Source organism: Moschus berezovskii, chromosome 1, assembly GCF_049115385.1.
Source record: "Moschus berezovskii isolate FMDL1 chromosome 1, NW_MosBer_1.0, whole genome shotgun sequence".
Lineage (NCBI taxonomy): Eukaryota > Metazoa > Chordata > Mammalia > Artiodactyla > Moschidae > Moschus > Moschus berezovskii.
In genome coordinates this window covers 91,263,482-91,283,311 of record NC_142460.1, presented here as the reverse complement: position 1 = coordinate 91,283,311, position 19,830 = coordinate 91,263,482, and the positions used below count along the sequence as shown (strand labels likewise).

The window sequence follows — 19,830 nt, the reverse complement described above, 5'->3', positions numbered from 1 at the left end:
TAAAATAATTCTAAAAAGTTAAATTAGAAAATGTTAGCAACTACTAAAACTGAAGAATTTCCTAACTGTTGTTGATTCAATTTATAATAGACAGTTGGCTCGGGAAATTATTTTGGAGTTGCTCATATTATTACACTTAAATCTATCTTTATATTAATTACTTTTTTTCTTTTCTTTTCTTGGTTGACCAAAACACAAAACTAAAACAAAAAACTCCCTTCCGAACTTTGAATTCGACAGTATTTTTCCAGAACAGATCGTGTTTTGAAACATAAACGTATGTGCCATGAAAATCATGATAAAAAACTAAACAGATGTGCCATCAAAGGTGGCCTTCTAACATCCGAGGAAGATTCTGGCTTTTCTACATCACCAAAAGATAACTCACTGCCAAAAAAGAAAAGGCAGAAAACTGAGAAAAAATCATCCGGGATGGACAAAGAGAGTTCTTTGGATAAATCTGACCTAAAGAAAGACAAAAATGATTACTTGCCTCTTTATTCTTCAAGTACTAAAGTGAAAGATGAGTATATGGTAGCAGAGTATGCTGTGGAAATGCCACATTCCTCAGTTGGGGGATCGCATTTAGAAGATGCATCAGGAGAAATACATCCACCTAAGTTGGTTCTCAAAAAGATTAATAGTAAGAGAAGTCTGAAACAGCCATTGGAGCAGAATCAAACAATTTCACCTTTATCCACATACGAAGAGAGCAAAGTTTCAAAATATGCTTTTGAACTTGTGGACAAACAAGCTTTACTGGACTCAGAAGGCAATGCTGATATTGACCAGGTTGACAATTTGCAAGAGGGGCCCAGTAAACCTGTGCACAGTAGCACTAACTATGATGATGCCATGCAGTTTTTGAAGAAGAAGCGGTATCTTCAGGCAGCAAGTAACAATAGTCGGGAGTATGCGCTGAATGTGGGCACTATAGCTTCCCAGCCTTCTGTGACACAAGCGGCTGTGGCCAGTGTCATTGACGAGAGTGCCACAGCATCCATATTAGACTCCCAGGCACTGAACGTGGAGATAAAGAGTAACCACGACAAAAATGTGATTCCAGATGAGGTCCTGCAGACTCTGTTGGATCATTATTCCCACAAAGCTAATGGACAGCATGAGATATCCTTCAGTGTTGCGGACACGGAGGTGACTTCTAGCATATCAATAAATTCTTCAGAAGTACCTGAGGTTACCCAGTCAGAGAATGTTGGATCAAGCTCCCAAGCATCCTCATCAGATAAAGCCAACATGTTGCAGGAATACTCAAAGTTTCTGCAGCAGGCTTTGGACAGAACTAGCCAAAATGATGCCTATTTGAATAGCCCGAGCCTTAACTTTGTGACTGATAACCAGACCCTTCCAAATCAGCCAGCATTCTCTTCCATAGACAAGCAAGTCTATGCAGCCATGCCCATCAATAGCTTTCGATCAGGAATGAATTCTCCACTAAGAACAACTCCGGATAAATCCCACTTTGGACTCATGGTTGGTGATTCACAGCACTCATTTCCCTTTTCAGGTGATGAGACAAACCATGCTTCTGCCACATCAACACAGGACTTTTTGGATCAAGTGACTTCTCAGAAGAAAGCTGAGGCTCAGCCTGTCCACCAAGCTTACCAAATGAGCTCTTTTGAACAACCCTTCCGTGCTCCATATCATGGATCCAGAGCTGGAATAGCTGCTCAGTTTAGCACTGCCAATGGACAGGTGAACCTTCGGGGACCAGGGACAAGTGCTGAATTTCCAGAATTTCCCTTGGTGAATGTAAATGATAATAGAGCTGGGATGACATCCTCACCTGATGCTACAACTGGCCAGACTTTTGGCTAAAAAAAAAATGTGTAAATAATACTGGCACTTTAGAACAGATTAATCAAGAGTGGGGTTACTCTGTGTAAAATGGAGTGCTGTACAGATTTAAGAGCAATGCGTTATAACAAGTTAAGCTGATATGAATAGCAAGATAATCCAATAACTGCGTTTTGTTTGGTTAGTCAGCATTCTTTGAACTGCCTTACATGTTGTCACCTTTACAGAAGCAATGCATTACTTGTTTTAGATCAGAAACTTGCTATTCCACCTACACCAAGTTTAAAAGGAAAAAAAAAAAAAAGACTTTCGCACAATTGTTTCCTAACTGATATCATTGTACATTCTTAGGAGATTAGTAATTGTGTGAAATTTGCTCATACTGTTTCTAAGTTTTTCAGCATAGTCATGGCACTTCAGCAGGGAATCTGAGTATACTTTACAGACAGAGTGAACTTAAAAGTTTAAATGTCAAGAGATTATGGCTTAAATAAATTAGTGTGTCCTATGAGGGGAAAAAAGAAACCACCTTTTAAAGAATGATATGCCATATACCCTTGATTTTCATTTTGCATTATATCGACTTTTTCTTTTTGAGAAAAGTAATAAAAATCTGATAGTCTAAGACTCCACTATTTAAAAGCCTAATTACTTTAAAAAATATGCATACTTTCAAAACTTTTACCAAAATACGTAACTGTTGAAGCATTCACTTCTATATGGAAGTATGCATATTGGTGTCAGTTTCTTTGTACAGTTGTACTTAGATATTTTTTATGATTTTTTCATGTGCAAGTATCAAGGTTTTGAAATTTTAGTAAGAAGATACTCTGTAGATTACATTCCCAAGAACATAATGCTTATACAAAATGTATATTCCACGTTTTAAAGCTTAATTGTATTTTACTTTACATATACACTTCAGTTAACATAGAGCACTTAGAATCTATTTGGTATTTTTGATTTCTCAAAGTAAAAAAATTTTAGATTTTTAAGTTTGATATGGTTGTGTCATAATCATCTCATAATTGAAAATCTTAATTTTTGGCAATAAAAGGAAATTGGGTATCTTTGGAACTGTAAAATCTGGTTTAATCCTTCCCTTTCTAGAATCTTGATAGATTGGATAATTAAACAGTATCCAGAGAAACTAAAGAAATGGGCATTTTAATTGCTTATTTTATCTTGAGTTACTTTTTAATGAACACTGCTCATTACAATTTTACAACCAAAAGTGTTTACTAATTCTAGTAACTACAGTTTCTTTTTCAGCTAGATGAGTGATCGGAAACCTTTTGTTGCATTTCAAAATCTAAATAAACTACAGACTTTATCCTTATACCACGAATGTTTTTTTTTAATATTTTGTCTTAATACAGCATGGTACAATAAATAGTGCTTTTATATATATACATATTATATATATATATACTTTTCTAAAGAATGATGGTTTGAGTTACACATTGGACTGTTTTAATTTTTGGAAAATAAGTTATATTGATTTTATTATCCTCTTTAATTTGTTCCAACTTTTTGGTTTTTTGTTTTAAATTTCCACCATCTTTGTCACAATGCACACATATTGATAGAGCATCAGTAATCTAAAATTAATGCCCCTTGAAGATGCAACTTCAATGTTAATTTCCATTTCAGCTTTTATATTGGCCTTATAGATCTTCAGTCTTTGTTTCAGTATAGAATGTTCTACATTTTAAATTATTTTTTCTTTTATTTAATGTTATCCCGAGACTGTTCTCATAAAGAAAGGGAACAAAGAAATATCTAACCTTAACATCTTTTACATTTATTTTGAATATATGGTGTTTTATGATAAGGAATATAAATTATGTTTAATGTGGTTTCCTCTATACTTTGGTTATTAAACTTTGCTTGAAACTTTCCCATTTGACAGCTTTCTTTGCTGCCAAATTTTTCAAGAATTTTAGACTTCTTTGAAGTATATATTTAAGTTTTGCCATTATTGACTCTTAAGAATGGTGTGTCTTGCCTTGCACATCACAATCTCAAGAAGTCATCGTTCAGGCGAGATGTTAACAATGAAACTGTGCTCTCTGTAGAAATAGGCATTTGTGTTTTTCTCATACTACTTATTGGGTAATAGTAGGCATTGATGTCCTGAGTTGTTTGTTTTTGTTTTGAGCCTGATCAGAATTTCTGTTCTGTTGAGAACTTGGTACAGAATAAAGTGGGGTTTTTGGTTTGTGTTAACATCACCAGCACAGTTTTTAGAATGTGGCTCTACTGCTGAGCAGTAAGCCTTTGAAAGTGGCAGTCAATGCCAGTAGAAAGAAGTTCAGGCGTTGCATTCCTGTGTTCGCCTCATTTCTTTACATCTACATAATGGCAGACTTTTCTACCACATTAGAAGCATATTTTGAGGTAAATGATACTTTGGCATAATTTACTGACTTACCACTTAAAGTATAGTCATTACTGTCTTTACTGTGAAATTTTACATGCCTACCAGAGTTACCGTGTATTAATATTATCATCATATGATAAACATCTCAACAGTTGGGTTTCCCCATTTTGCTTCAGAAAGTTACTTAATTTCTATCTGGGCATTAATAGAGAAAGCACGTAGCCTTTTGTGCTGCTTTAAATCAGAATATTGAGGATATCCTTTTGCAATTTGAGTTTTGTTTTGTTTTTTAATTTCTCTAGGTGAGCAAATTGTTCTATGAAAATATGCTCTTACATCCTTAAACTTGGCAAAATGTGAGCCGAGGTGTGCTTTCTTAGGACCTGTTCTCACATTTGAAGATTGGAAACAGATCACATTAGATGAAGTAATATCTCTTGAACATCTTCTAAAAGCGCGTTTATTTTTTAACTTACTGTACACATATTTCATTTAGTTCAGAATATTTGAAGTGGCTCTTAAATTTTTTGGATCTACTTGCAGATTTTCTAGTAGATACCACAGAAATCTATCCTCTTAGCTCTGGCTGAGTGAGGACTGCCAGTGGTCGGGTAATTTTCTCGTTTTGAGAGGCAAAAGAGGCCTTGTGCTCAGGGTAGGCTTTCATTTCCACAGGCCAGAGAAGCTTGCAAAGTGCCAGCTAGGTTAGATCTTTTGCCACTTCTTTCATTTTATTAATTTGGGTTTTTAAAGGGCTGTTTAAAAAAAAAAAAGCCGGGAAACTTAAAAGTAGGCATTACTGTAAAACTATTTCTTAGACTTAGAACATTTTAAACTAGAACTCGTTTTTTCACAGTATATTTACTTGAAGCACTATTATAATCGATGAGAAACTTTTTGACTCTGCAATTTAATTTAAACTTTTTCCGTTTCAAATTGCTTTATTTCAGGGAAATAATTTTCCAGTTGTTTTTGCTATATTCTGCAAATAAAAAACGGATGTTTCCTCTTTCACTTAAACTTTAGTAGGAAACAAACTACAGCAGACAAACATTTCTTGTTGTGTTTGTTGCTTTCTTTAATCCAATGGATAAAAAAGTAAAACCCTGTAAACATTATTTTATTTTTTTATGCAATACCATGCTGTAAATATGGTTCATCAAATAAGGATGTACCTATGATTGAATCTTTAATTCTGCACAGTTAGAGTTTATATATAAACGTGTCTTGACAATCAAGGACTTTTATGTGAGTCTTCCTTTATGATGTTTTATTAATGTTATGCATTCCATTTGTTTTGAAGTGAGTACCAATGTGCTAATTTGTATTGTCTGAAAGTATGTAATGTTTTTACAGCTTGTTTTTAAGAATCTGTAAATATGTACAAACAAATCACAGTACTGCTTTATGTTAGAAGGCATATGATGTTGTACTGTATGTAAGCAATAATACATAGCAGTGCTAACTTTACAAGTAGCATCAGGAAAGTTCTAAAAACATTTCAGAGTTATTATCTTTATTTCATTTAATAATGATTATCTTTAATCAGTTTTTATAAGCAAATTCCATTGTTCCTCCTATTGGAACGTAACACTGTTTACACAGCATAATTGAAGTTGCAGGGGAGACAGGCTAAATCTGACTTCATCTGTACTCACTTTCACTAAGCATTGAATGGCCTTACCACTCTTCTGCAAGATGGAGGAAGACTGCAAAACTTAGTGCCCATCACACTGAAGGAAGGGGGTGTGGTTCTTTTTCCTGCTTCTGTACTGCTACCTAACTTTGTGGTTTGCTTTGGATTTTAATATTTGTTTCTGTTTTAGATTCAAGCCCATAAGTTTTGCGGTGACTTCAGCCCCATTGTGAAATAGTTCTCTTCATATTTCATAGCTACATTTCAACAATTCTGAACTTTCTACTTTGATTTTTAGATACTTATTTTTCAACCTTGGTCTCTCAGCTGATCAGATGAGTTTGTTCAACTTCAATACAAAGAAAGACAAACCTATTATAGTTTGAATTGAGTAGATATTATACTGTACAGAACAGCTAACTGTTTGAACACACACACATCACTGCTTTAGAAATAAACTCGCCAATTTATAAATGTATATGACCGACATTTTATAGGAAAATGTTTTTAAATGCTAGTCATTTATATAATGTGCTTTGAAGGATTTGCTAGTCCACTTCTGTCACTTTTTAGTACACTGGTATCTTTTATATGTAATGTATGCTTTTTATTATTGTAGCAAAGCATTTCAGTAGAAAGAATTTTGCAACAATATGGGGGAAATTTTTCATTGTTGGATTTGAATTATACTGGATTTTATCTGTGTAGTCTTACTTGTCTTTATTTTAATGCTGTCTGGAAGGGAACTTGGTATCCAAATAAAGCAGGTAACCTCATTTTACTTCAAGGGCATACTGTGTAGTGCTGAATTTAATCTGGAAATCTGATGACTTTGAAAAGAAAAGCAAGTTTATAAAAATTGTACAGAAGAAATTAAATGTGTAATGGAAATCCTGATGGTGGAGCACGTTGAATTTTCTGATATATAGTGTTATTTTCCTGGGATCCCCTATGCCTTCTTTGTATTTCAACTAATAAAAGAAAAACCTTGTCACTGAAACTGGTAGGATAATAGGATATTCTGATTATACAGTATTACTTTTCCTATCCCATTTTCTGACCCTTTCTCAATCACTGTAAATTTTATTTTCTATTTCCTCTTGATAATTAAACATGTACATAATATAGACACTGTTGTATAGAACTGAATGAATTTTGAGTTGCTGTGTTTAAATGGGTAAACAGGAATATGGATACTGAGAATTTATAAAATGCCAGAATAAATTTATTGGAGAAAGGGGGGCATCATATATGTCCTGGAAGGTAATAGTTTGTTTCTTCAGCCTTCTGGGAAATCATTGTGAAAGAACTAAAAACTCAGTATCTGACACCAGTCGGTCTTTCTTTCTCCACTTCCCCTCCAAACATATGAGCACTAAATTTCAAAGTCTACTCAGGTGAAAATTGCTTTGCAACGAAGCTTGTCACATTAAAATTTTCACTGTTATAAGATGTTTGTGATATTTTTAAATACAAACTTTTACATCAGTGGTCAGCAGCTTGGCAATTGAAATTCGGTAAGTCAATATATTTTAAAATACATTTTACCTTCCAAAAAGAATTGTTTTTAAACAATTGGGAGGATTTTTTGTTGTTGTTTAAATGCGTTTTTTATTGTCATTGTAAAAATAAAATTTTGCTTGACCCCATATTATGCCATGAATAAATTGCTGAGCCTTCATAATATAGTGAAAGCTTGTTTCATGCATAATCATGGAACAGAGAAATGTTCTTTAAACTGACCTATTCATTAAGAGGTTTAATGAGTTTCAAAGCTTCTTGACATTATTGTCATGTAGTAAACCTTGCCATTTGGAGTTTATAATACCATTTTATGTATTGTGATACTAAAGGAAATTGTTTTTGTTTTTTTAATTGAATTATTAGACTAATTTATATTTGAAAATTCTGCATTTAAAATGTGGACACTGGCTGTTTGAAAAATAAAATACAGAATACAGTTTTATGAATAATTTCCTAGCTGAATTTTTCACAATATTCTGAACCGAGTAACTTCGTGATAAATATTTTAAAATTGGTAAGGTTAATATTAAAAAGAGGAAAAGAATGTCTGTATAGAGCAAACAGTTTGTTAACACAAATTGGGTAACAAGAGGGCCTTTACTGTAGCTTTGTGTAGAACGTTATCAGGCAGTTCTAAAATGCAGGAGTCAGGTGTTAACGTTAGTCACCAGTATTTTAGACTTGAAATCAAGTTTAACATAGAGCTGAGAATAAGAGTGTAAGAATGTATGATTTTTTTCTTTATAGATTCAATTATCATCATACATGGCTCCCCCCCCCCCCCGCCCCGTTTGTGGAAATTTGTTTTCATCCATTTATCTCCTTGCCAGTACTCCCTCCCTGTTTTGTGACCAGTGGGACTTACTGTAAGAAAGCTGTCTGAAGCTCAGAGTGCAGTCTGGGTCCTTGGGACAAATAGAAACTAACTGGCTTTTGCAAAGATTGATCCTAAAACAATGATGAGTTTATTAGCGTGGTGCTTTAACCAGTTATACATAATAATACCACCAATAATCTACTAAACCTTGCTTAGATCACATTTTTTCTTGAATGATGAGCTATGGTAGGGAGAGAGCCAGTGAAATACATATCAACTATACATGATAGTTCTCCCACCTTCTGAAGATTGCAGGAAAAATTGAAGTCACTTGACTTAATGTTTGTTGGTTATTGAATCTTACTTGAAAATTTATCAGGCACAGAGGAGTATGATGATTTTGATGACTGCATGTTTGGATAGAAGTTAAAAATTCTTTTCAGAGTGCTGGCAATTTTCCCCCCACTTTGATGAAACTGGTATGGTATTGGAATAAATTATTTTCATTTGATGGATAAAGAATCAATGGAGCAGAAGTTTTAAGTGAACTAAAGGTAAATTTACAGTCTCATTATTTTAGTTCTTTTGTCATTTTTAAATGTCCTTAAAAGGACATTTCTAGTAAAAACATTTTACAAACACTCATGCAGATGTATAACCATGTGAATAAGAGCTGGAATGAAATGTGATACTGTAAATGAGTGACATTTTCAAAGGGGTTTTTCCAAACTACTGGAAAAATTCAAGTTTAGAAATGGACTTGAATTGTGAAATAGAGAACGTTTGGGGCTTTGCATATTTATCCATATGTACTTTTAAAGTTGTTGCTTTCTTAATTTTCTCTAGCTTATACCATTCTTAATAAGATTCTGAAGCCATGATGCTTGTGCCAAGGTGATGAAAGGGGCCAAACAATGTATATTATCTGTGATAGTAACTGTATTTTGTTGATTTGAATTCTTACTTGTGAGGGTATAGTATTCAGCATTGATCACCTACTTAGTAACAGGCATTGTGCTAGATGGAAATAGGTGGTTGAAGCTACTAGTATCTTTATATGAACATCTGAAAGGTGTCAACTGCAGCATGGTATCAATTTCAGGATGCAGGGTTGTATTTTAGATTATTAAAGCAAATATTCAGTGTTAGGATGTGTTGGGTAATTTATATGTCATTTCTCAATGAATGAGTAAGTAGTAGTCTTATTTTAGGAGAGTTTTCTAGAGAGTTTTAGTAAGTTGGTTCCAGAAGATAGAAATACACAGATAAATACAGTGGAAATAAGAAACTGTTGTTTAAAATCATCCCCTAATTAAAACATCAAGTAGGATTGAATAGGATTATGGATAGGATTCAAACCTGGGCTGTGGAAATGAGACTGTAGGCTTTATTCAGAAGGAACTGACCTATTTCAAAAAAGGAGGATGAATACTCTATAGGGATTCACCAACCTGAGGATGAAAATGGAGGAGAGAATCACCTCTCTCTCATTGGGGGTTTGGAAATGGGTGTTGGAGGATGCTTTCCTGGCAGTAATCAGGCCAGTGCTTTTAGTCATTCTAGCAGTCTTCGCAGAATGGTATTAATATTTTTAAAGTACTCGGAAATAACACTTGACTGGCCGTTACTCCCAGACTATTATTGTGACACTCTTCATGTCAGATACCTTCCACTCAGTTCAGTTCAGTCGCTCAGTCGTGTCCGACTCTCCGCGACCCCATGAATCACAGCACGCCAGGCCTCCCTGTCCATCACCAACTCCCGGAGTTCACTCAAACTCATGTCCACAGAGTCGATGATGCCATCCAGCCATCTCATTCTCGGTCGTCCCCTTCTCCTCCCGCCCCCAACCTTGGTCCTCTACCTTCCACTAGTGCCTGATTATCTGATATCTTCTTTTCTTAGCTGTTTCCTTCAATGTGTTTGGGTCACTGTAAAATTTATCTTTAAACCTCCAATATGGTAGTTTTCCTTTGTTTTCTTTGTGGGAACTGCAGCACTATCATTTAACTTTTTTCCATGGCAGTTATAAAGGTTAAGAGTGATTGCTGGAGCACAAAAGTAAATGTTAGGAAGAGGACACAACTGAGTAAATGTGTTCAGAGCACCTCAGGACTCCACAGGAGACTTTGGCTGAGAGTTTTCCGAGCAGCTTGTGGAGCTGGCCCTCAGGATCTGGGGGCAGGTGATGGCACGTCAGGACAGCATGACCGGTGCTGCATGGGACAGCTTTAAGTAAGCCGTGTGTGACTTTGCTGATTATAATTGTGAGACAGCAGTACAGTTTGGTACTCTTCAGATAAGGAGCAGTGAAATAAGGAATTTAGACTTTCCAGATTCTGGCTCCACCTGGATCTATCTGTGTAACATCGTCCAAGTTGCTTACCTTTCCTGAGTCTGTTTACTTCATCTGTAAGACAGGCATAATCCCATGAGAGTTGCTGTGACAAGTCATTTGAGAGAATTTATAAACTAGAAAAGCACAAATAGATACTCCCTAGTTTAGACTTTAGAACACAAAGGCAAGATGGAGCAGAGTTGGACAGATGTTGCAAGCTTAATTTTGTGTAAAGCAGCACATGGAATAAATTCCTGACTTGCTGATCATATCTTTCAAAAGATTAAAGGAGTTAATGAGAGGATCTACCTGTCTGGATTTAACTGACCAGCAAAGAATAACTACTTAGTGAGGTGGAAGTGACAAAAATTTTGTGAAGTTATGATTTCATTATCTGAGACCCTGGAAAGGATGGAACATTTGTGTTGCTGTGAGTGAAAACAAAATTAGTAGACTTTCAGGGAAAAGAGATCATCCTACAAAAGCAAGAATATATTAAACTTTTGAATCCTAAGCTATTTGTTAATCATGAGCAGGGACCTGGCTGCCCCTGAGGCCAAATCAGAGTCATGGACAAAAAGATTGGAGGAGCACAGCCAGCCTCACCAGTTGGGAGGGAGTGATGTTGTGTGTAGATGCAGGAGGTCTGCCCAGTCACCTTTTTATTTTTCTTTCACCATTTCTGTTTATCTCCTTTATATTCTTCCTCCTAAATGGTTGTATGTATGGATTATAACAGGTATATATCAATCAGAAACAGCTAGACAGTGTGCAATGCCTACTTTCAGAGAATTCAAAACTGTTCAGCAGGAAAAGACTGGACGCCTAGGTTAGTTTGTACGCTCCTTGAAGGCATTTGTTCACAGAATATAGATCCATGCCTCACACATAAGCAGATACCAGTGAGTGAATGAACAATGTTATGGGGTAAAAGGGGCATTAGCAGTGAAGGTACTAGAAGTGGTGGTGGACATCTGATGGCATTAAGATCAGGGAGCCTGGAAATGCCGGATTCTGCACTCAACCACAAACTTAACAACAAGATCCGCAAAAGAAATCCATACGAGGGATTTGACCAATGTCTAGTAGAATATAAGCTATCTTAAGTGCTGGACCTGTTTCCCATACCCTCATGCAGAAATGGGCCAGACAGTGTCACCAGGTCCAGAGGCCCCTAGAGCGTTTCCTTCCCCTTGGCGCCTTACAAGAGATGAGAGCATCTCAATATGTGAGAAGAGTAAGGAACAATACAGCCAGGACTTGATCAGTTATGAAATCCCAGCCCTTTCCTTACCCCAGTTGCATAGGAACGAAGAACCATGTCTACATGTGTGGCCAGTTAATGGAAATGACCTTACTCACTGCTGGGTGTGGCCCAGTAAATGTTCTGTGAGCTGATCAGTCAGGTTGGCAACTCATGGAGGCAGGGCTTGTGAATATTTCTCAAATCCTGTTGAACCCCACCTCTCTCATTACCACAGCCCAGTTCAGTTCAGTTCACTTCAGTCACTCATCGTGTCCGACTCTTTGCGACCCCATGTATCTCAGCACACCAGGCCTTCCTGTCCATCACCAACTCCCGGAGTCTACCCAAACTCATGTCCATCGAGTCAGTGATGCCATCCAGCCATCTCATCCTCTGTCGTCCCCTTCTCCTCCCACCCCCAACCTTTCATAGCATCAGAGTCTTTCCAGTGAGTCAACTCGTTGCATGAGGTGACCAAAGTATTGCAGTTTCAGCTTTAGCATCAGTCCTTCCAATGAACACCCAGGATTGATCTTTAGAATGGACTGGTTGGATCTCCTTGCAGTACAAGGGACTCTCAAGAGTCTTCTCCAACACCACAGTTCAAAAGCATCAATTCTTCGGCGCTCAGCTTTCTTCACAGTCCAACTCTCACATCCATACATGACCACTGGAAAAACCATAGCCTTGACTAGATGGACCTTTGTTGGCAAAGTAATGTCTCTGCTTTTTGATATACTATCTAGGTTGGTCATAACTTTCCTTCCAAGGAGTAAGCGTCTTTTAATTTCATGCCTGCAGTTACCATCTGCAGTGATTTTGGAGCCCCCCAAAATAAAGTCTTCATTAAACAGACTTTTATTAAACTTTATTAAACACTGTTTCCACTGTTTCCCCATCTGTTTCCCTTGAAGTGATGGGACCAGATGCCATGATCTTAGTTTTCTGAATGTTGAGCTTTAAGCCAACATTTTCCACTCTCCTCTTTCACTTTCATCAAGAGACTCTTTAGTTCCTCTTCACTTTCTGCCATAACGGTGGTGTCATCTGCATATCTGAGGTTATTGATATTTCTCCTGGCAATCTTGATTCCAGCTTGTGCTTCCAGCCCAACGTTTTCTCGTGATGTACTCTGCATATAAGTTACATTAGCAGGGTGATAATATCCAGCCTTGACGTACTCCTTTTCCCATTTGGAACCAGTCTGTTGTTCCATGTCCGGTTCTAACTGTTGCTTCCTGACCTGCATATAGGTTTCTCAAGAGGCAGGTCTGGTGGTCTGGGATTCCCATCTCTTTCAGAATTTTCCACAGTTTATGGCGATCCACACAGTCAAAGGCTTTGGCATAGTCAATGAAGCAGAAATAGATGTTTTTCTGGAACTCTTGCTTTTTCGATGATCCAGTGGATGTTGGCAATTTGATCTCTGGTTCCTCTGCCTTTTCTAAAACCAGCTTGAAGATCTGGAAGTTGATGGTTCACATATTGCTGAAGCCTTGCTTGGAGAATTTTGAGCATGACTTTACTAGCGTGTGAGATGAGTGCAATTGTGCGGTAGTTTGAACATTCTTTGGCATTGCCTTTCTTTGGGATTGGGATGAAGACTGACCTTTTCCAGTCCTGTGGCCACTGCTGAGTTTTCCAAATTTGCTGGCATATTGAGTGCAGCACTTTCACAGCATCCTCTTTTAGGATTTGAAATAGCTCAACTGGAATTCCATCACCTCCACTAGCTTTGTTCGTAGTGATGCTTCCTAAGGCCCACTTGACTTCACATTCCAGGATGTCTGGCTCTAGGTGAGTGATCACACCATCATGATTATCTGGGTCCCAAGCTAACCTCAGTTCTTGCCCTGGCTCCTGCAAGTTTCTGCACAGGGAGTCTTGATAGCCTCCAGTATTTTCTCCAGATGAGAATCATGGACAAGACCTTTAGAAGTGTCTCAGTTGCTACTTGAATAAACACTAAGCTCTTATCTTGACCCTTATGGTTGTCTGCAGTCAGTAGTCTCCACCTCCCCCCACCGTGAGCCTCTCATCCTCTGCTCTTTCATTACTGAGCTGCTTCTGGTCTCTTATACTTGGTTATGACCCCTTTCTACCACTGGCACGGTTTTCTCTATTAATCTCCCCTCCCCAATTTCAACTGCAGCATCACTTTCTCAGAAAAGCTTATCCTGATCTCCCTGATCAAGTCACACCCACCTTCCCCTCTGTGTCACCCCCAGTCTTGGACCACCCTGTACTGTTCTTTTCTAGCATAGGAAAGAACTGGCATTGGCTGTTTGTAATGATTTACTCATTAGTGTGGGGATTTGATTTTCTGTCTGTCGAGAAGCCATCTTGCTCCCCATTGTGTATCTGCATTGGCACAGTGGTGATCAACAGATGTCTAGAGAATATGGTGGAAAGAGGGCATTCAGGCATATGAGTTACACCTGAGGGTGCAAAGAGCTTGCAGGTGGTGTAGAAGCACTGCCAGAGAGTGTGAGGCTTTAGGGATAGCAGCTGTGGGACCAGAAAACTGGTCATGTGAATTTCAAAATGGGAGGAAAGAGCATATTTTGAAAACAACAGGTAGCTGAGTTTGATTTCAATCTCCAGAAACTTCTAGAATGTTCATAAAAATTGTCAGGCTTTACAGGTCTTATCATTAACTCTGTTAAAAATGAGGACACTGAGGCTCACACATTAAAGACTTTGGACGAAGTTACACAGCAGAAAGGAAGATCTGGGACTCAAACTCAGACCTAATTTTTGTCATCCAGACTGTTGAAGGTCTGTGATGGGTCTTATATTTGAACAAAGGCTGAGTGCTAATTGCACTGTTGTCACATTTCAGTAAGACTGCCACCATCATCCATGAAATAAACTGGACCCTGTTCATTAGGCTTCTCTGTGCATCCCATGTTTTCTCACAGCTCCACCAGGTCCCGGCTCACGTCAGATGCCAGATGGCTGAGGGAGAATGCCTTTCTCTTGACTGAGGGCAAACCCCCAGAATCAACAAATAGTTTAGATCCTGGAGGAGAAACCTGCTCAATAGGAGCTGGGGACACCTGACAGCAGGACAGTGGCGGCCCCTCCCTCTCCATTCAGCCCAGCCCAGGATGTCAGAGCAGGATTAGTCTGCTGGAGTGCTGGCCCCCTCCTCTGGGAATGTAGAGCACTCGGGCTGTGTGAGGTGCTGGTGCTTCTGTCAGGTTTCCATCTCTTGATTCACCCCCTTCTAACTCTAGTAACATATGATAGCCCTTCTAACAGACTTTTTTTTTTGTATCTGGGGCTCTTGGAAAATCCAGGAAGAAGGAAAACTCTTTTTCTGCCTCATTTCTTCAGCTGGATTAGAGAAGCTATGTATAGGAAAGGGTCTGGTATTGAAACTAAACCAAGTTTAGTTTCAAATTCTGACTCTCCCCTCAGAGCCAGCAAACAAAAGTTTGCTGAGTGTGTGCAGAATATCTATGACTTTTTTAGACAGTTATGATGTTGCAGGCGGTGCATCATATCCAACTAAAAAGAAAAAATATACATATTTTATATTTGTATCTTTACAAATATATTTGTTTTACTTGTGTTCTCTGCACTCAGATATGTTTCACGCTTTCCCCTTGTCCTTGAACATGATAACTGGAGTAAAACACTATTGTGGACACGATGTATGCTCTCTCTGATATTTTAGAGAGGGGAAAAACAAAAACCCCAAAACGACTGAGCTGGAAATTCATAGTTTACAACTTGGCTGTCACTTAGAATCACCTGAGAAGTTTAAAGAAAATACTGGTGCCAAGGCCCCACCCCAGACGTACTGTCTAAAACTATACCCAGGTGATTACAAAATGCAGACCTGGGGGAAAGAGAACCACCAGACTGGCAGATCCACTATTTGCGGCCCTTCTGATGCTGGTTCTAGGGCACAGACTGTGAGATGAGATATGTTTTTGTAATTATTATACATATTTACATTTTTATTTAATGTTTTCAACCTGTTTTCACATTTCTATTTTGGTTGACTTTGTCGAAGTTCTGATCCCTCCCCAGGGTTCAGACTTTCTGATAAATGGGATCATTTTTCAAGACATGGTCTCTTCTCCAGCCTTTACAGAGAAGGCAATTCCCAGCACTGACCACTGGAAAGGAACAAGATGAAGGATCTTCTGTCTGCAGCTGACCAGGGTAAGACCCATAGAGCAACAGCCTCACTATTGTGGGCTTCAACTGTAGCTGGAGTGGTTCCCAAATAGAAAAAAAAGGTGAGTTTAAGAACATTTCTTAAATGTGAGTTTAAGAACATTTAAGAATAATAATAATATTATTATTGTTTTTAAATATAACGGTACTGCAACAAGGGTAAATTAAAATGATTTGAGATGAATAAAAATACGAAAGGAAATGAAATATTTTATCTTGGTTAGATGCATTATGTATTTGCTATCTGCTGCTGAATAACAAATTACCCCCAAATTTAGCAGCATAAAACAATAATTCGCTATCTATCATGGTTTCTGTGGTCAGGAATTCAGACGGAGCCCAGCAAAGGTAACTTATCTTTGCTCTGCAGTGTCTGGGACCTCAGCTGAAGACTCTAAGGCAGGGAACTTGAATCATCATCTGAAGGCTTGTTTCACTTACATGTCTGGCAATTGATGCTGGCTATTGGTAGGAACATGTGGCCTCCCCGTGTGGCCTGGGCTTCCTCACAACATGGTGGCTGCATTCCAAGGGTAAGTGCTCTGAGAGCAAGGAAGCCAGATGGACTCCCTACTGCCTTTATGACCTAACCTAGGAAGTCAAGCAGTGTCATTTCTTTCACTTCTATTGGTTGAGGCACTTAAAGGTCCATTTGGCTCAAGGGGAGGGGACATAGATTCCCATCTCTTTTTGAAGGAATGTCAATGTCATATTTCAAGAAGAGCATATGGGATGGAATATGTTAATGCAGTTATCTTTGGAAAATGCAATCTGCCCCACATTGTCTTTTAATTTTCTTACTCATTTTTTCAGATTCCATGTGCTCATTGTAAGAAAAAAATTCAATAAAAATCCAAAATTTGTGCACCAAACTTAGATTTCCTCTCCCACTTTACTATCTCAACCCCCCTCGCTAGAGATAACCAGTTAACAAATGGATGTGTATTTTCCATACAAACTATACACATATATGCACTGCTTTAAAAAAACTGTATACGTTATTCTACAACTTGCTGTTTTTACTCGTTATTATGTGATCAAAGTTCTATATTAGTACATATAAAAACACCTAGTTCTTTATAATGCTGGCTATCATAGTATGGCTGTACCATAACTTATTTAATCAGTCTTCTATTAGTGGTCAGTTAGGATGTTAAATTAAAAAAAACTATTACAAAGTAATGATGCAGTGAACATCTTTGTACTAGGTCATATAGGGTAGTATCTTAAAAATGGAATTGTTCTGTTCAGAGGTTATGCAGGATACTATTTTTCAATACAGTAAGAGTATTACTATTTTTTTACAGTTATATCATTGTTATAAATCTACATTAAGCAGGATACACTTGTTTTATTTGCAAATGGACAGGTTTCTCTAGCCTTAACATGAAGAAAAAGGACAAACATTTGTTCTTAGGTATAGAAGATGCTCATAAGTTTTAAAGGAAACTTTTCATTTGTTTAGAAAAGGATGAGTGACAGGAAGTAGGTGGTTATGAACAGAGGTGTGGATTTCCTTTTTTAATGTTTTTAGCTCAGGCTGATATGGAGTTGAATGTGGATTCTTCAAAGTTCACATTGACACTTTGAGAGAGGCTCATCAGAAGGTGACAGCAAACAGGAAACCAGCTTGAGGCAAAAAACAAAAGTGTCATGTGTGACCCCAAAGTAAATAATAAAGATGGCTCTACTCTCTGTACAGATGTCTGTACAAATGTGAGATTCCAATAATATGCCCACCTGGCCATCCATTGCTCACAGGTGGCTAATCTGTAATTCATCCTGGGGTTTTTTCTTCTTACAGAGATGCATTGTTACTTCTTTACTGGGAAAGAAGTTCTGACACATGCCACAACTTTGAGGACATGATGCTAAGTGAAAAGTCAGACATAAAAAGGACAAATGTCATCTAATTTCACTTATATGAGAAAGGTTGGAGAAACAAATTTATAGAGCCAGAAAATAGAGGTTACCACTTGCTGGGACAAGAGGGCTGTGGGGAGTTACTGCTGAAGGGTACAGAGTGTCAGTTTGGGGGTGATGAAGAAGTTTTGGAAATAGTTCAAGCTGTACCACATGGTGAATATTATTAATGCCACTGAATTATACCCTTAAAAATAGTTTAAATGGTTCATTTTATATTATATATATATTTCCACATCAAAAACCACACACACACAAAACCAAAACACCATTTGCTGGGGCAGAGGAGGTTGGGGCTCTGTCAGTGTTCCCATGGCTTTGCCTTCCCTTTTGTTTTTAAAAGAACAACCTCTATTTTTAGGGATTTTCACACAAAGGCTCCTGTGGGCGTGGGAAGTACTCCCAGCTGCCCTCCTGTTTCTCAGAAGCCCACAAGGAGGCCTAGCAAGTTATTTCAGGCTTAGGAAATATGCCGGATTGGAAATAGACATTATTTAATCTCTCTGCATGTTGATGACTTTTTTTTCCCCCTGCAAGCTGGGGTCCTGGAAACCTTACCTCATCCCTAATCCCTTCAAGCCGATTCTGGGAAACGCTGAAGGTGGCGAAGGTAATTCCTTCCCACACCTCAGCATGCCCGAGGGCACTTTCTTGGCAAAAGAATTCCACTTCCGGCAAGGCTGAGGGTCACCTGGGCCGCGTGGCCGCTGCACCCTGGGGTCCCTGGAGCGCAGTCTTGGTCTCTTGCCCCAGTGCTTCTGCTCCCCAGCCTCTCATTCCTGCGATCAGCAGTGTCAGAGAGAGCAGGTGCATAGGCTCGCGCCCTGTCACCCTAATCCGAGGGTCGTGCACCTCGGCGGGGTGCGGTGAACGAGCTATCCAGAGCGGTGGCTGGTCAAGTCTGGGAGTTCGCGGACTCTTCCCTGGTCCCGTCCAGCACCCGCGCTCAGTCCCTTCCCACCCCTGTTCAGACTGCTGCTCCTTTCTCCCGGCAGCTCTCCCGGGCGGCCGACGGTGCGCGGGCACCACCCTTGGGGAGGGGACGCGTCCGCAGCCCGTCTCTCTCAACCTGGATCCGAGAGTCGCGGCCGCGGCGCCCGAGCTCGGGCGGGACGCCTGGTCGGCGGGACAGCTGGCAGCCGCGCCGCGCGCCCCGGGTCAGCCACGTGGCGGCGGGGCGGGGCGGGCCCAGCTCTGGGAGCCCGCGTCGCGGGAACAGGTGAGGGCGGACGCCGGGCGGCTGGTGGGTGGGGAGCGCGCAGGGTGGTCTCGGGCGGCTCCTCTTTCCGGGGAACTCTCTGTTAGCAGGAGCCCGGCTTGGGTCACCTTTGCCCTCTGCCCAGGTAGACCCCTTTCCTGTCTGCACACGGCAACTGGGAACCGAGCGTCCCGCCGGGCCCAGGGCTTCCTGAGAACTTGGTTCGAGAGGGGCGGAGGCTGGAGGCGGGGTGTACGCTGCGCTGTAGGGGTTCGGGGGAGTGGGATTGCTGGAGGGACTCGAGTTCAGCGTTGACCGAAACCCTAGGGGTCTGTGCTCTGGTCTCCGGAGCCGGTCTCGGTAAGTCTCCCGGTCCTTTGACCACCTGCAGCCAGTTCTAGTGGATCGATGGTGTCCTGGCCCTGGACAGAGGGGTTCACAAGGAAGGAGAGGAGTGTAAAACTGTGTCCTCAGGGGCTGGGCAGCTAGGCAGTCGGTTCCGACCCCTGTGCTGAAGGAGCTCAGGGAAAAGAAGAGCTGGGGGCAGCTGTGGCTTTGAAAGAACAGCAACATTTGAGCAGAGGGAGTCTGTGAAGGATGAGTGGGATCAAATATTTGGGTACCAAAGAGCGAAGGAGATGTTTCCAGATGAGGCAAGACAAAGTTCCTTCCTCAGCCAGGGCCTGGTATAGGAAGGATGGGCAATAAGGATCCAGGGAAAGAGGAGCTAGACTGACCGGGAACACTGTTTATTTT

At 39.6% G+C, this 19,830-nt stretch overlaps 2 protein-coding genes across 12 annotated transcripts in view; both read left to right on the top strand.

Moving 5' to 3' along the window:
• ZNF148 (zinc finger protein 148) overlaps positions 1-6,966 on the top strand; it is a 147,969-nt gene extending 141,003 nt beyond the window's left edge. For all 7 annotated transcript variants that reach the window (XM_088837715.1, XM_055398073.2, XM_055398001.2 and 4 more), the window contains one exon: positions 241-6,966. In XM_088837715.1, the coding sequence (XP_088693841.1) occupies positions 241-1,839 (1,599 nt within the window). In that variant the 3' untranslated portion in view covers positions 1,840-6,966. The remainder of the gene's footprint in view (positions 1-240) is intronic.
• An 8,142-nt stretch (positions 6,967-15,108) lies between these two features.
• Positions 15,109-19,830, top strand: part of SLC12A8 (solute carrier family 12 member 8) — a 149,717-nt gene continuing 144,995 nt past the window's right edge. For 3 of the 5 annotated variants that reach the window (XM_088837697.1, XM_088837691.1, XM_088837696.1), the window contains exon 1: positions 19,135-19,434. The gene's annotated coding sequence lies outside the window, so the exon portion shown is untranslated. Of the gene's footprint in view, positions 16,016-18,986; positions 19,096-19,134; positions 19,435-19,830 lie in introns of those variants that run through there. The other 2 variants (XM_055397487.2, XM_055397568.2) reach the window with 2 other exon arrangements.